Source organism: Vigna unguiculata, chromosome 5, assembly GCF_004118075.2.
Source record: "Vigna unguiculata cultivar IT97K-499-35 chromosome 5, ASM411807v1, whole genome shotgun sequence".
Taxonomy (NCBI): Eukaryota; Viridiplantae; Streptophyta; class Magnoliopsida; order Fabales; family Fabaceae; genus Vigna; species Vigna unguiculata.
The window spans coordinates 39,707,733-39,724,577 of record NC_040283.1 but is presented as its reverse complement, the minus strand read 5'-3'; the positions used below and the strand labels follow the sequence as shown (position 1 = coordinate 39,724,577).

The 16,845-nt window shown below is 29.8% G+C and overlaps 2 protein-coding genes across 2 annotated transcripts; both read left to right on the top strand.

Moving 5' to 3' along the window:
- The first annotated feature begins 2,678 nt into the window (after positions 1-2,678).
- Positions 2,679-7,126, top strand: LOC114183235 (probable serine/threonine-protein kinase PBL23). The gene is made up of 6 exons (XM_028070170.1): positions 2,679-3,032; positions 4,082-4,326; positions 4,554-4,689; positions 6,029-6,287; positions 6,410-6,542; positions 6,691-7,126. The coding sequence occupies exons 1-6, from the start codon at positions 2,876-2,878 to the stop codon at positions 6,952-6,954; spliced, it is 1,194 nt and encodes a 397-aa protein (XP_027925971.1). The 5' UTR covers positions 2,679-2,875; the 3' UTR covers positions 6,955-7,126.
- A 2,909-nt stretch (positions 7,127-10,035) lies between these two features.
- On the top strand, positions 10,036-12,351 carry LOC114183236 (peroxidase P7-like). Its single transcript, XM_028070171.1, has 3 exons — positions 10,036-10,251; positions 10,698-10,889; positions 11,676-12,351. The coding sequence occupies exons 1-3, from the start codon at positions 10,036-10,038 to the stop codon at positions 12,225-12,227; spliced, it is 960 nt and encodes a 319-aa protein (XP_027925972.1). The 3' UTR covers positions 12,228-12,351.
- Positions 12,352-16,845: the final 4,494 nt, after the last annotated feature.

Here is a 16,845-nt window from a genome sequence, read left to right as displayed (position 1 = left end):
ATTTGAGCTAAATTTTAATTATTATTAGTTTAATTTTTCTTCTTTGTGCGATTTTTTTAAGTGGTGTCATACAATTTTTTTTAGTGTATAAAGAATAAATTTCATTAGAATTTAGTGAAAGAAAGTAAAGATATTAAAATGTATTTAAACTTGGATACTTGTTTTTTTGTATTTTTTTAAAAAATATTTTGATTTTATTAACTATGTTTCATTAAAGTTTGCAAACTTACTAAATACCTTGGTTCCTATAAAAATTTAGCTGATACTCTAATTTGAAATGTATATAATTATTATTTTTTTCTAAATATTTATATTAGAAAAACAAAAGTATGTCATTTGGTATTGAATATTTAATAAGATCATGATATTCGAATAACAAGAAAATAAATACGAACATGAAGTATACTCGTTATCCAATAATAATGAAAAAAAATATATCAATTGAATATGAGTATAAGAACGATGATGAATGTTTTCTTTGAGAATGAGTACTAGACAATAAAATCCATCCCACCTTATTCTCATTCGTATTCGTCATATATAAGTGAACAGTGTAGGTATTAACACCTTCTCCATATAATCTTATCTCTACGTGGACAGTGTAGGTATTAATACCTTCTCCATATAATAAATTCTTGAACTCAAAAATATAGTCTTACATACTTCTTTAAATAGTTTTTTCAATATTGTTTCCTAAAAAATATTGGTGGCAAAAGCAATTACTCTTTTTTTTTAAATTTTTTTCCTTTTTCTATCTATCCGTCAGTTGCGACAATATTGTTTCAAGTACTGAGTTAAAAAGTAACATATTATCACACAATCACGCAACAACAATCAAACATATATGTACAAATTAGCTAAACGAGAGCTTAATTACACTAAATAATTTTTTTTAACATAAAATATAATTGCTTCATCATAAAACAAAAGTGAAACTAAAGAATTAAAGATATATCCACCATATACCACTTCTCCACATAAGTGGAAGACAAATTTATCATATTTCTCAAGAAATTTTATTTTCGTAATATATCAGACTGCTTTTTCTTTCTTTTTTAACATAAAAAACAAAGTTTAGAAGTTTTGTTCACTAATTGTTTCATACATGGATGATGTTCTATTTCTACTTACGGAGAGTTCAAACAATTGTCATAAATTATCCTTTATTATCATTCACTAATTTATTTCTTTATACTACAAAAAAAAAAATCGTATATTTACTGTTAGATTTCTTTTTGGAAAATTTTCTCAAAGGAAATACATGTAAATTTATGAATGAACAATAATCTGTAAAAAAAAAAATACCAATTTTCTTGCCAAAATATTTTGCACAAAAATTCTGCCAATTTTAATACACCTTATTTATTATTTGATAATTTTTCATTAGTATTTTACAGATTAAAATAAAATTTTGAACTTATTTTAACCATTCAACTTTTCCTATGAGAGTTCCAAAGAGCAAGTCAATTGCTACACTGCAGGCCTATGGACTGTGAAGGTATCTCTCTATAGCATTTGCCGACGATTCCAAACGCTGTCTTCTTGTGTTGGGTTGATTTCATTTTTCTAAGATCGAAGATGAATAATGGTTGAAATAAAATAAAGTGTTAAATATATTTTTTGTTTTTTAATTTTAATTTTTAATAAAAATTAAAATTAGTTATTTTAAATTTTTTTTAATTAATTTAGTCTTTATTTTTAGAAATGAATAAATTTAGTCATTTAAATCAAATTCTTTTTAATTAACATTGAAGGAAAAATATGTAAAATAATGTAAACAAATTAAAATATTATAAAGAGATATGTTTGAAATGTAAAATAAATTTAATAAAAATTGGTTAAAATAAAACGATTAAATTAATTCAAAATTAAAAAATTTAATTCTAAATTTTTACTAAAAATTAAAAGATAAAAATTATATTTAATCCTAAAATAAAATTTAGAAGCGAAAAATAGAATTTTAATATGTATAATTTAAGTAAAAGAATAAGTTCGAAAGTTTGCTAAATTGAAAAAATGGATCCCACGTGCACCCATGCACGTGTCATTTATTTACTAAGGTTTTGTTTTGAAAAGATGGTGTGGTGGTATTAATGAGGGTGATGTTGTGTTGGAGGGAAGTGAGATTGAGACCCAAATGCAAAGCGAAAGCAATGAATGGGCAATGTTTGTCCTATTTCAATTTAGTAAATGGCCTTAACACTCTTCTATGTTCCCACTCCAACCAAAGCTGCTGCCGGCCTCCATCTTCTTTCTAATTGCATTCTCATGCCCCTCGCCTTTCCCCTTTTTACACCTTTTCCATTCTATTCATAATATTTGGATATTTGGCTCATATTTCAAAAGAATATTAAATTGAGTAATTTTATTTAATTTCATAAAAATATTCATACTTGAATATTTTATTTTAATTTTTTTACGTGTTAAATATTATATAAGTGCTAAATAAAATCAGTTGAAGTTGTTGAATTAAAAAAATTATATTTACTATTTTTTAAGTATAAAACAAAATATATTGAATTTAAAAATGAAAGAATTTCAGTTAAAAAAAATCTGTTAGAGGAAAAAAAACATATTTATCAATATTTAAAAACTATTTGTGCAGGGGGGAAAGAATGAAAATAACGTAAAATTAGTTGGTGGTGGTAACGCAAATTGCAAGAAGTTGAGGGACGAAGATGCAAAAGAGAAATGTCAGTATCAGCACTGTAGGCGGCAGAGAGAAAAGGGCAGAGGGAGAGTGAAGCAAGTCAGAGTGTGTCTTCCAACTTCGAAGCTCCGACGCAGCTTTTTAACCATTCTCGCTTCTTCTCGCATTGCCACTATGCTTTAACCATTTCTGGGGTTAGGGTTTTTGCATCTCAGAGAATTCGAAATGGACGAAGATTATGACTACAGAAGGAAGGCCAAGATTGCACTCATCGCCATTATGGTGTTCGCTTCCATCGCCGTCTTTGCCTTGTTCGTTGCCTTTGCTTACTACTGCTACATCCTCAACAAGGTCTCCAACCGCCGCAAAAGCCTCAAAAAAGGTTTGGCTCTCTTTCCGAAATGTGCTGAACTTCAATGTTCGCTTTGTGTTCTTCTGCAAACGCCTGAGATTATTCGATGGAACTGTTGCTGACCTTTCTGTACTAACATGCAGTTGTGTTTTTCAGTTTATGAAAAAAAAATTAATAACATTCATTTAGGTGTCATGTAGGAGAATTTATTATACAATTTGGGTTTTTCAGTTTTTGAAAAAAATTAATAATCTTTAGGTGACGTGTGGGTTATTGTTGTTAGTTCTTTTATGCGAGTTTGAAAATTTAAAGACTTGACACATGAAGACTTGTCAGGTGGTGGTTTCGGACTGTCTAATAATTTATTGTCATGTGGAGATTAGTTTTGATTACGGTGTGGTTTCGTCTGATTGAAGGGATGTGTTAGATTTAGTGCATCCATGGTAGGCTATAGTATCTCACGTGCTGTTGTATTTTGGTTTGATTGAGATTTTGCTCTTTGTGTTTTCCCTCTCCAGGATTCGGGCCTGGTGGAAATTCTGATAAAATTGTGTTGTTATGATCCTTTTGTCCAAAAAATTTGTGATTTTTTATGGGGGGTTTGGCTTAGTTTTGTTTCATGCAGGTTTAAATTAAAATGGAGAATTTGACTGATGCAAGGAAAAAAAATGGAACTTACCTATTCAAGCAAGTTCATCCGTGTATTTCCTGTATTTACATTTAATTAGTTTGATTAAGATGACCTATCATTCTCGACACTTGTAAAATAGTATGTATAATGCAGACAATATTAATACTGCCAGTTCATTGATATTCATTTATATATATTTTTTCTACCGGGTGTAATTAATTCTCATCTATATTGTTGGAGAGTATTCATTAGAAGGGAAAGGGAAGGGGAGTACATTCAGTGTTATTATGTTCCACCTTTTTTTTTTTCAAGATTTTAAACTGAATGATTTGAAATTAACTTCTTTCTGTGTTTTCACTTTAAAACTTTATATCTTTACTTTTTTTCTACTTTACTTGAGTAAATTGAGGTCCCACTTACGGTCAGATTTTGCTTGATTTTATATTAGTTGAAGACGCAAACCTTAATGAGAATAGTGACTTTGCAAATCTGCAAGTCATTGCCGAGAAAGGACTTCAGGTGTTCACTTTCAAGCAGCTGCATTCTGCAACAGGGGGCTTCAGCAAGTCGAATGTCGTTGGTCATGGTGGATTTGGACTTGTTTACCGGGGAGTGCTCAATAGTGGCAGGAAAGTTGCCATTAAATTCATGGATCAGGCAGGAAAGCAAGGGGAAGAAGAATTTAAAGTAGAGGTCTGTTACTTCTTAGAACATTTTGACCAGCGCTGCTTCTTTTCTAGAAACTATGGGAAAGTTCTTCATGCTTATGAGTTTGATTTCCCCTGTAATCAAACTAGTTAAATTTTTAAATCATTCATACGCATTTTGGCCGAGTCAATGAATTAAATAGCTATAGATGTCTTCGGAAGCCAATTCATTTTGATAATTGAATTGAATTGGTTGCTTTCATGTCACTGTAGGTGGAATTGCTAAGCCGGTTGCATTCACCATATCTGCTGGCATTGCTTGGGTACTGCTCTGATAGTAATCATAAATTGCTGGTGTATGAATTTATGGCAAATGGTGGACTGCAGGAACATCTTTATCCTGTTAGCAGTAAGTTATGAAATATATATTTGCTAGAAAGCTTTTATTCTCTGCTGATTTAAAATGCTGCGAATGGATGATTACAATTAACTTTTTGTACTTGACAGACAGTGGTCAAGACTCTAATCCTCATGATGGGGTGGAACTGTCATATGTTTATGGAATTTTGATGTAACAATCTCGGCTTTTGCTATATACTTAATCTGTTTGCTCACTAGAGGGGCTGGAACAAGAAAAACTTACTTAGAACCTTTTTTTTTTTGTTTGAATGAGTAACTCTCTGTTATATATATATATATATATATATATATATATATGATGATAGATTAATCTGTTAATCTTGCAGTATTGGATATTTGATTTAAATTGATGAAATTTTTGATTGGGAACAGCCTGCCAGCATGTACCCAGTTTCCTATTACATTTGGTACTCTGAGTAACTGATTCCTTAAATACTTTCCTCTGTTCTGTTGCGTAAAATTGAAGGGCATGTCCATATAAGCAAAGACATTTTTTCATTAGATTCTCCCTTGTGCATTCTCTTTTTCCGAACTTCTTCACTCTGCAAGGGTTTTCCTTCCCTTGTAAAGTTTATGATGACTATGGGTTGAAAGTGACACATCGAACTATTTTCATCGCATATTAGTATTACACAACATGGATAGTGGCCTTGAAGTGATAACCATGTTATATCAATCTTAAGTTACACTATATGTTCGATTTATTACTGCTTTTTCAGATGTCTACATTTTACATATATAGCTTGTAGGTGCGTAAGTAATTTGTATGCTATCTTCTTTGAGGAAAGATCTTAAGTTGGTCAGTTTATATATAATTGACAATCTTGAAAGAGAAGAGAGCTTTACCTCCTGATTGAATTTGCACATCCTCCAGTAAGTTGCAATACTTCCCTCTAAATCTCTGGGTTTATTGAACACTGTAAAAGGAAATATTTGATGGGTCATGTATGGCATAAAGTTTCTTTCAAAATAATTTGAATTTTTAATTTGTCTATTTGAGCTATTATAAGAACTTCACCAGAACCTGGAGCAAAAATTCTGCTTATTATCTCTACCGATACCATGAAAACAAAATTTTGCAATGCTTTGTTGTAGAATGTTATAATTGTTTGTTATTCCATATTTTTTTACACTCGATTCATTGTCTCTTATTTAAGACATTACAAGATAAAAAAGTCATGTTTTGTCTACCCTTATTTTTAAAATTTTCATCAGTGGGCTATTTAATATAAAATGTCCAAAAGTGCTGTGTCCGCAGCCATGTTTGCTATTTTTTTGTTAGTTATTTTGTATGTTTGAGTTGGTTTTGATCAATTGATTTCTTGTAGATTCTATTATTACACCCATAAAGTTGGATTGGGAAACTCGACTAAGAATAGCACTTGAAGCTGCTAGGGGGTTAGAATATCTTCATGAGCATGTCAGTCCCCCAGTTATTCACAGAGATTTTAAGAGCAGTAACATCCTCTTGGATAAGAAATTTCATGCCAAAGTTTCTGATTTTGGATTGGCAAAGTTGGGACCTGATAGAGCTGGTGGACATGTTTCAACTCGAGTTTTGGGCACCCAAGGATATGTTGCCCCCGAGTACAAATCTTACCTTGTTTTGGTCATTTTGTGTAATCTTCATTCTTATTTCAAGAGTTTTTCTTTGAATAATTCATCTCATGAAAAACTAATTATGTGTTTCTCAATGTTTGTTTGTGCAGATATGCACTAACAGGGCATTTAACCACAAAATCAGATGTGTACAGTTATGGTGTTGTACTTTTGGAGCTGCTCACTGGCCGAGTGCCAGTAGATATGAAGAGACCTCCAGGAGAAGGTGTTCTTGTTTCTTGGGTGCGTTTGTTAATTCTTTCCAACAATCAAGTTCTGTGTTGATTCTGTACTGCTTGGTGATTTAATCAATTGGTATTCTAGTTTTTCTATATATCCGAGACTTAAGTTCTACCTTTTTCTAACAAACTTGTATGTGCGATGTGTTTAGGCTCTGCCTCTTTTGACCGATAGAGAAAAGGTTGTAAAGATTATGGATCCTTCATTGGAGGGACAGTACTCTATGAAAGAGGTTGTCCAGGTGGCTGCAATTGCTGCAATGTGTGTGCAACCCGAGGCAGATTATCGTCCTCTCATGGCAGATGTTGTGCAGTCATTGGTTCCACTGGTGAAGACTCAAAGGTCCCCTTCAAAGGTGGGAAGCTGCTCCAGTTTCCACTCTCCCAAGTTGTCCCCCGGCCCAACATCTAGTTAGTGCATGTTACATACATTATCAACATTTAAATGATGGATAGGTACAGGCTCACCTAACTTGTATCTGTATGCTTGGTACTAGTTGCCGTTTCTTTCTAATCTTGAACAATGCGATACATTTTGGTGAGGAAAAAAAAATGGTGGGTTTAATGCTAATGTTCAAATTCATGAAAGATTAGACTTGTTCATCTTAGTTTGTGGTGGAAGGTTCTTTCTAAGAATCTCTTTTCAAGTCTCCCCATAATTGATGGTTGGTTGCTTGGTGCTTTACTAATCATTATGGTTTTCAATGATCAATTATTGTATCCTTGAAGGCAAACAAAGAAAAATTAAAGAGAGAGAAAGCAATTGAACACGCCTCAGGGATTCATCATCTTATTGTCCCCTCCTACGACTTTTTCCATTCTTATAGTTACTACTGGCTGAGGCATAGATTTCTATGGAAGGTTGATGCTGTTAGTGGATCATGGCTAAAGGATAAAAAACTGAAGGCTGTTGAGGGAAATAATTAGAGCGTGTTTGGTTAAATACGCAAGTATGATTGACGAAATGTTCCTAAGATTCTCAAATATTCAACCCTATTTCTGTTTATAGTACGTTCATGAGAAACCGTGTTTAAACTTTTGTTTTCCTACGTTTGATCACCACTCCATATGTTTGTGTTCCTAAACCCTTGTCATTGTCATGGCGACGTGTGGAAAATTGAAACCATTTTTAATCTGTCAGGAAAATGTAGTTATTGAATCAGTTTAGATTCTCTACCGGTTATTTATTCTCCCCTGTTCTTATGTTGTGTCTTTAAAATATATTATATTAATGATTATTAATTTTAAAATTTTAAAATATATTAAAATTACTGTGTTTATAATACTCAACAAAGAACGGTAAAAAAAATTCAGAAAAATTGGACTTGAATGAGTTTGCCTGAAAGAATGGTGCAAACTGATTTGATTATTTATAAATCAAAAAGAAGACAAAGTAAGGTATATAGTTTTTAAGTTAATTATCTATGCATTTGGTAACTATATTCAAAATTTACACTTTTACTGTCAAAAGAAAAATAGCACTTCAAAGAAATATTTATCACTTCTATTAAAGAAAACAATTTCAATTAAAAATTTCCCTTTCATACTGCCCACCTAATTATTTATTTTTTTCCTTTTAAATATCCCTTTCAATAGCATATGAACATTTTAAATTTTCATTTGTCTCCTTATAATTAAGTAAACATAATTTCATTTGTCTCCTTATAATGAAGTAAATATAAGTTCCTTTATAAATATTTTTTAAATTTTAGAAATTTTTTTGCTTTAAAGTATATAGTAATGTTTAATATATACTCCATAAAAAAAAAAAAAAAAACTGATGTACTGTCCATTTTTCCTCTAAATTTTCATCTTAAAAAAAAAAAAATGATGACATCGATTATGTATCAGATCTTGAATTAGTCATAGTTCTGACTTTGATATGGTTTAATTTATGAGCATACGTGACCAAGCTTTCAAAGGTCCTAATTGGCCAAACACATCGCAATAATAAACATGTGTGTGAAGTGAGTTACATCTATGTGACAATTTTACTATAATGTGACTGCAGATTTCCCTGTCAAATCATTTATATCATATACAAATTCAAATCATTGAATTTTCGTCCATAAATACCTTCGTCAACCTTTATTAAAAGTTGTAAAAACCATTTTTCATATGAATGTGATGCCCTAGAAAAGTGCACACAACCAACTTTTTTTTATTTTTCAGAAACGTGAACGATACCCACTTTTTTTTTTTTTTTTTATCATTTGTTTTGTTAATTTTGATTTGACAAAATAACTGATTTAGACAAAGATGTGTTTGACTTAACCAAATGTAATTGAAGTTAGATTGAGAAGTGCTTTATGTGCATATGCAACTTGTAGAAAACTGGTCAAACAGATCCCAGCTTTTGGTTCTCCTAAAAAGGATATATTCATGGTTATGATTAGAATCACTTTTATGGTGGTGAATGATTCAAGCTCTTTCTTTTTTGCTTCATCTTTGCCTTCACAATATTATGAATTATTCATGTTACTGACGTGTAAAGTGACAACAATCATGCATCTTCTTTCATTAAATAATAAATAAATTAAATAAAGATAAAAGTTCGAAAACCAAAGAGGCACCAATCATATAAATTAAGAATACTTTATGCGATTTTATCGTGGCCTTCTTGATTAATCTCATTTGTTAAAGTATACAAAAGGAAGTGTAAATCAATGTAAATTCTTGAAAATAACAAGTTTTTTTTTAACACGTGTTTTTCTTATTAGGGGGTTTGGAACAGTATATTTATGATGTTATTTAACTTTTAGTATGGAAGATTTTTAATTTACTGAAAAAATTAACCACACTTAAATATTTAATTATATATTATGTGCAGATTAGTGATGAGATGACTATATAGTAAAGTCTCACACTGCTTAATAATTTTTGTAATTCTTTCCATTAAAATTGACTTAAAACTATGACATTGTTATTAGTGGATTTATTGAATATAAAGTAGAATGTTCACAAAATTTCATGATTGTAATAAAAAGGGTGCCTTGATGAAGTACGTACATTTATCCAGATTGTCTCAAGAAAAAAACATCTTCAACTGTGAAAATTAATTTCCCACTTGTAATATGACATCCTCCAAAAAAAAGTAGGTATAACTTTTCTCTAAATCTTTTCTCTTGTTTATTTTTATTAATAATCGGTTAAAAATTAAAATATAAATTAAAAGTCTTATATTGGATTAAGAAAGTTCAAGTACATATAATTTTTCTTAAATATTAAACTTCATAATTTTAAGTTGGAACTAATGTTATTTAATCTTTTATCCCTTTTTTTTTTTAAAGTAAAGTATGTATGGAGCAGCCAAATTTGAAATTTGGTAGAACTTTTTTTTTTCCAAATTTTGCTGTCTCTGCATGCACCAACATTCTATATATATATATATATATATATATATATATATATATATATTGCATACCCTCTTCTTTCATTGCCCTCTTCACTTCTAACACTACAAAATAATCACTATTTTGTGGCTTAAAGCTTGAAAGATGGCACCTTTCTCACGTACCCTCTTCTTTGTTGCACTCTTCATTCTTTCTCTCCTTTCTTCTTCAACCAATGCACAACTTTCTACCAACTTCTACGATAAAACTTGTCCCAATCTTCAAACCATTATGAGAAATGTAATGGAGCAAGCCATCAATGGAGAACCTCGACTTGGAGCCTCTATACTCCGATTGTTCTTCCACGATTGTTTTGTCAATGTAAGAACACAGTTTCTTGTTTCTTTAATATCACTTCTATATCTATGTTCAAACACATATGTATTAGGAATGTAAGTGTGAGTTTAAGTCTCAAATTAACTATAAACAAAAAAGTAGAGCATTATATAAGGATGAAGACCCATAAACCCATCGCCTTAAGGTTTTTAGTTAAGATTGGTGTTCATCTCTTATGTGTAGGTTGGACTCATGCTCAGTGGTATTAAATTTCTGAGACAATCCTCTCTCAAAAGACCTAACAGTAGTATTAGAACCTGATTCATCTAGTGATCGGCTTAAACCTCTCTCAAAAGATCTAACGATATCTAACGACATATGAAACGTTAAATTTGAGTAAAAATAACGTTGACTATTCATGTGTATTGTAAGCATACATGATTTGGTTAAAACAAAAAACTACAAATAATCTTAGTTACATTAATTTTCAGGGCTGCGATGCATCAATTTTATTGGATGACAGTGACACATTTGTTGGTGAGAAAAATGCAGCACCAAACAGAAATTCAATGAGGGGTTACGAAGTGATCGACACCATTAAAACCAAGGTTGAAGCTGCTTGCAATGGCATTGTCTCTTGTGCTGATATTCTGGCACTTGCAGCAAGAGATGGAGTAGTTCTGGTGAGCCATCTTTTCTTCTCTTTCTTTCTGTGTAGAGAAATATCACTTTCATTTGCCACTACCAAATCTGTAATATTACATGCATATATCTAAGAATTATTATATAATTGCATAGAACACAACACGTGAAAAATATATGATGTGTTTCATTAGGGTTTTTCCCTGCTTCCATTATTGAAATGTTAGAATGAGGTTGGAAGGTTCAGTCATTCTCATCAGAAGAAGCAGATACGTAGCTAAGCTAAGTTGATGTTTGTATTTTTCCTAACATCTGATTTTGGCATGGGCTTGTTTTCAAACCTTGTTCCCCACTTTCGGTTTTTACTTTCCTCTAACACGTAATCGATCACCATGTCAACTCTCGTAATTTGGTGGGGTCCCCTTCCCCGAAAAAATGCATCACACAGAACAATAATTGATGAAGAGAAAAAGAAAAAAAGAAGGGATAATGGTTCATGCAATCAAAGTCTGGTGTCAGCCTTGTCTCATTCTCGAGAAGAACCACTCATTATCTTCCCTTTTAAAAACCTCAGAAACACAAGTACCACCAAACCTTTGTCTTCTGCTGTGTCATCCATTTTAAGCTTTCACTCACACCACTTTAGCTCAACAATTCCTCTCTGTTCGCTTTTATCTATCTAATATCACATTAAAATGAAACAATTATTTGTTAAAGAAAAGCTTAGATATGGTCCACCTACCGCTAATTATTTTAAATAATTTGTTTATCTTAAGTATATGTAAAAAAATCATACTAACCCTAAACCTAATATTCTGAAATGGCAGCTCGGAGGACCTTCATGGACAGTAGCACTAGGTCGAAGAGACGCAAGAACAGCAAGCCAAAGCGCAGCCAACGCCGAACTCCCTTCTCCGTTCTCCGACCTTCCCACACTCACCACCGCCTTCGCCGCCAAAGGCCTGAGCGCACGTGACCTCACCGTGCTCTCCGGCAGCCACAGCTTAGGGCAAGCGCAGTGCCAGTTTTTCAGAGCTCGCATCTACAACGGAACCAACATCGACACCAGCTTCGCCGCGTCAAGAAGAACCACTTGCCCTTCCTCTGGTGGGGACACTAACTTGTCCCCTCTCGACTCCCTCACTCCCGTTCTCTTCGACAACAACTACTTCTCCGACCTGGTGGCTCGCCGTGGCCTTCTCATCTCCGATCAAGTGCTCTTCGACGGTGCCTCTCAAGACCCTTTGGTCAGAATTTACAGCGACAGCAATGCTGCGTTTTTTCGTGATTTTGCTGAAGCTATGACTAAGATGAGTGATATCACTCCTCTCACTGGAACTGCTGGTGAGATCAGAAGGAATTGCAGGCTTGTCAATTGAACATCCTCAGTTTCTTGTTCGTTCTGTACGAGGAACGTATTATAGAAATGGTGTTTTGTTTCATTGCTTAAATAGTAATTAAGAATTATAAAATTAGATGTGTTGAAAAAGTGTGCTTTTTATACCTCACTCTCAAAATAATTATTGTAAAAGATATTGGTTTTATAATATTGTTTAATAATTTGTCAATAATAATAATGAAAATGTACTTTACTGTATAAATTATTTTATTTTTTTAATCTTTAATTATCTAGTATAAGGCTACTGCAGTATATTCATACGGCAGAGTACATATTTGAAACATTGATATGACAAAAGTTGAAACTTACAAATACTTCTCATTTCGTACTTTATTGACTTCGTCGTATGATATTTGAATGGTTGCAGTTATGTACGTATATGTACCTCATTCTCGTAAACATTTTGGTTTTATTTATTCTTATTTAATTTAAAGAGTTTCTCGAATTGGTAAAGTATACCTGTCACCCTAAATTCTATCTATGTGTAGATAAATGGATGAATATATAAGTGGTGAAATGACGGTCAATGGCGGATCTTTGATAAAAAGGTTTGTAAAGTAAAAAGTAATATACTCAAATCTTATATATTTAACTATTATTAATATAATAAAAATATATATAATTTAATATTAAAATTTTTGTATATATTTTTTTTAAAAGTATAATTTTAAAATTATATTTGATATGAAACTTATTTTAAATAATTTTTTTCTAATTTCATCTCTTTTTCTTAATACTCTCGTATTTGAGAACGTTTTCTTATATTAAGTTTCAAAGAATTAATATAAAACATTCTACCTATAATTCAAAAGAATTAATATGAAATTTTCCACTTACAACTTTTGAATCTTAAGAAATGGTCATTTAATTCAACAATTGAATTCCTAGTATCATGCTGGAAAATAGGTAAAGAAGTAAATTTGTCTTGTTTTCATATTCAAGAATATCTTCCCTTCTATCACTTAAAACAAATGAATTTATTATTTTATTTTTCATCAATAATAACTATTTAAAAAAAATTAAGATTAAAAAATAATTTATCAAAATTTAATCAAAAATTGAGAGACGTAATTACTAAAAAAAATGATAATCAAGTCACCTTTAAGAAATGGTTATGAAAAACATATAGTACCTAACTTTTCTTTTTATATTTATAAAAAAATAAAAAATACAAAAAACTCATAACATGAAAAAAAAACTAAATATCAAACTAATATTTTCTTATCAAGAGAAATGAAAAAATTACATTTTTTTTATCTTAGAAGAGAACCGATGAGAATTGACAGTGAGATAATGAATTTATGTCTAACTTTCTATTTTTTTAAACAAAAAAATAAAGAAGAGATGCAAGAATAATAAATGAATACAATACGTGAAAAACTAAAACTTTAAATGAGAAAGAACAAAAGAAATATCTCAATAAATTTTATTATTATTTATTATGTTTAATTTTTTATTTTATTATTTATTAATATTAAATATTGTATTTTATAAAAAATAAAAATCAATTTAATTTTTTTTAAATATTAAAAATATTTAAAAAAAGTAAAAAATCTTGGGGTGGCCATGACCCTAAGGAATGAAAAATAAATCTTTCTTTTCCTTTATCTTTACTGTTGATTTTTTTTTTCTTTTTAGTTTTATGAGGAATTTTTGTATTGGTTAGATGTGACTATCAATATGAGTAAAAATAATATCAGATTTTTAAATTAAGTATAGAAATGAGAGCAAGTATGATTATATTTGTCTATATATCTATATACATTTATTTTGATTTCATATCATTTTAAATTATTAAAACACTTGTAATGTAATAAACTTATCTTTATTATATTTTCTTGTTTATAGGTTACCTTTTCCTAATAGGAGCTAGCTATTACTTTAATTGTAAAAGTTATATAAAGATATGATGATCCTTATCTAGATTTTACTTTTTATACATACGCGCATGCATTTTCTTTTCATGTTACGTATTTCTTAATCTTCTATAATCTTTCAAAGTTTATGATTTCTGGTTTGCATGAATTGCTGCGGTATCTCATCCATAATTGCAATGGAAACTTATGTGGACAGAAAGTTGATTGTGTGAGTTTATTTTCATTCAGATTAACTACTTTGAAATTTCATGTTTTTTGGTTTTCCGTATCTTCGTTTATATATCTATACTGATACAGATATCTGTATTTATATATTATTTATATGTTATATATATATATATATATATATATATATACATTTATACATCATTTTATATAAGTTTAATTAAGTTTCACGTGTTTGATAAATTTAATATTTTTATCAAACTTTTTTATTTATGGATATTCAAATTTTTTATATTTTTTAATTAAGTTGTTGGCATTTAAATTTTTCATGTGTTATATGATTTTTATCTTATCTCATCACTTGTTTCTACATGTTAAAAAATATGAATATTTTTATTAATATAAAATGATATTAGAGTTAATGTAAAATGTAGATTTTGTTCTTGTGTATTGTTTGAACTCGTATCGATTTTGATTAAAAATCCTTACACTTATTATATGCATGTATAACTCTCTCTTTTTTTTCTTAATTTCGCAACTTGTTTCTAGGATACACATTTTATTCTTATTACTTTTTTCTACAATTATTTAACATTATATAATTGTTATTTTGATACTTTTATTTTGTATTTGTATAATTATAATCCCTTTCTTGATCATTATTGGAGAAAATAAAATGTTTACTACAAATGTATTTGTGCAATTATAACTAATTTTTTCTATAATTACTTACCTTTATTTAATTGTTATTTGATACTTTTAATTTGTATTTGTGTGGGTCAAAATATCATTATCAAATTATAATCACTTTCTTGATAATTATTGGAGAAAATAAAATGTTTACCCTTTTTAACATTGAATACTTGATAATACTTGATAAAAAAATTGTTTAATTAATATGAAATTGTAAAAAGACAATACAAACGCGAGTACAAGTAAACTTGTACTCCGATAGGTATGGAAATGAGACACAAATATGGTTGTCCTTGAAAATAAGGATGATTTTTTACTTTGAGGATGGAGATATGATAGTCCAATCCGCACTCATTCCCTTGCCATCCCTAACAAAAAGTGATTTTTATTGCATAAGAATGGATTATCGTAATAACCTACATCAATGATGACAATCCCTTAATCGTTGTAACTTATGATGTAGAAGTTATAAGAGAGAATGAATACCTCGTTATCCTACATGTTTTCTATTGAAGCAATAAAACTTACTTATTTTATATTAATAACAATATCATTTTATATTAATCCAAAATCTCTCATATTTCTCAACATATATAAACAAGTAAACAAAATGATGAGAGGCATAAACATTCACACCACTCAATTAATGGAAAAAACAAATGAAAGATACTCAATTAGAAAATATAAAGTATTCAATAAAACAAAACAAAAAATAATAAAGAACTTAATTCAAAATATTCAAATTTACCAAAAAAACATAAAATTTAATTGAGTCTTTTTAAGTATAATAAATTGAAAAACTATAATATTTAGTGATTATTATAATAATGACAATCTTTATTTATTTTTAAATGTCAAAATGCAAATAAGAGTTCCAAATAAGCTTATGTAAGGTATATGGACTTTGACACATCCTTAGAAACTTTATGAGATCTCAACAAGTGGTTATATGGATCTTTTCTAACTAGTCTATGTTATATTGGTAACTACTTGATTAGTTTAGACTTTAATTCATACTTAGCTTTTGCTCCCTTCAAATTTTGTGGAATCTGCATGAATCTAGGTAGGTATGGATCAATCAACTCATTCAGTGTCATTTTATGTTGCACATCCATTCCTTCCAAATCAAAATTCTAGTTTAACAGCTGATGCAATGAACATTGCAATTTGGTCTGATCTTATTGATTATTTTCTTTTTTGTGTGAATGATCTGGCCTAAACATGTTCATACACTATAGTAAAGCACACAAGAAAAAACAACACAAAAAGTAGTACTAAAAAATAGTAGTAAAAAATAGTAACAAAGCTAACACTAATTCTAAAAAAAAATTATCAAACACTTATCACTAACTATCTATAATGCATAAACTACTATGTACAAGACAGAAGAATACATAATCACTCTAATTGCATAATCACTATAATGCATAATCACTCGGTAGGAACGCCACTTTTTATGGATTTAGTCTCTTTAGTTCATGTAAAAACTCAATTTTCCCCTAATGTAGTATAAAGTCAACTAAGGTATCAATCTAAGGAGAAAGCAAAATTTTTGAGTGAATTGACAATGTATAAAGTTGATTTTGATATAAAACAATAGGGGAAATATGAAATAACACTTCGAACAACACTAACACATCCTAAAATGTAAATGAGATGATGAATGAAACTATTTCTAAGTCTAAACTCAAAATTGGTCTACAATAGTGTGAATGTTACAGTTTAATCTGCCAAGATGAGTTACAATGCATGGAAATGAGATATGAATGCATAAAATGTATTAATAGATGATATGAAACTTATTATAAACTTTAAAACTAGCTAAAATGATGCAAAGATAAGAAATGCAATATGTTTAATACA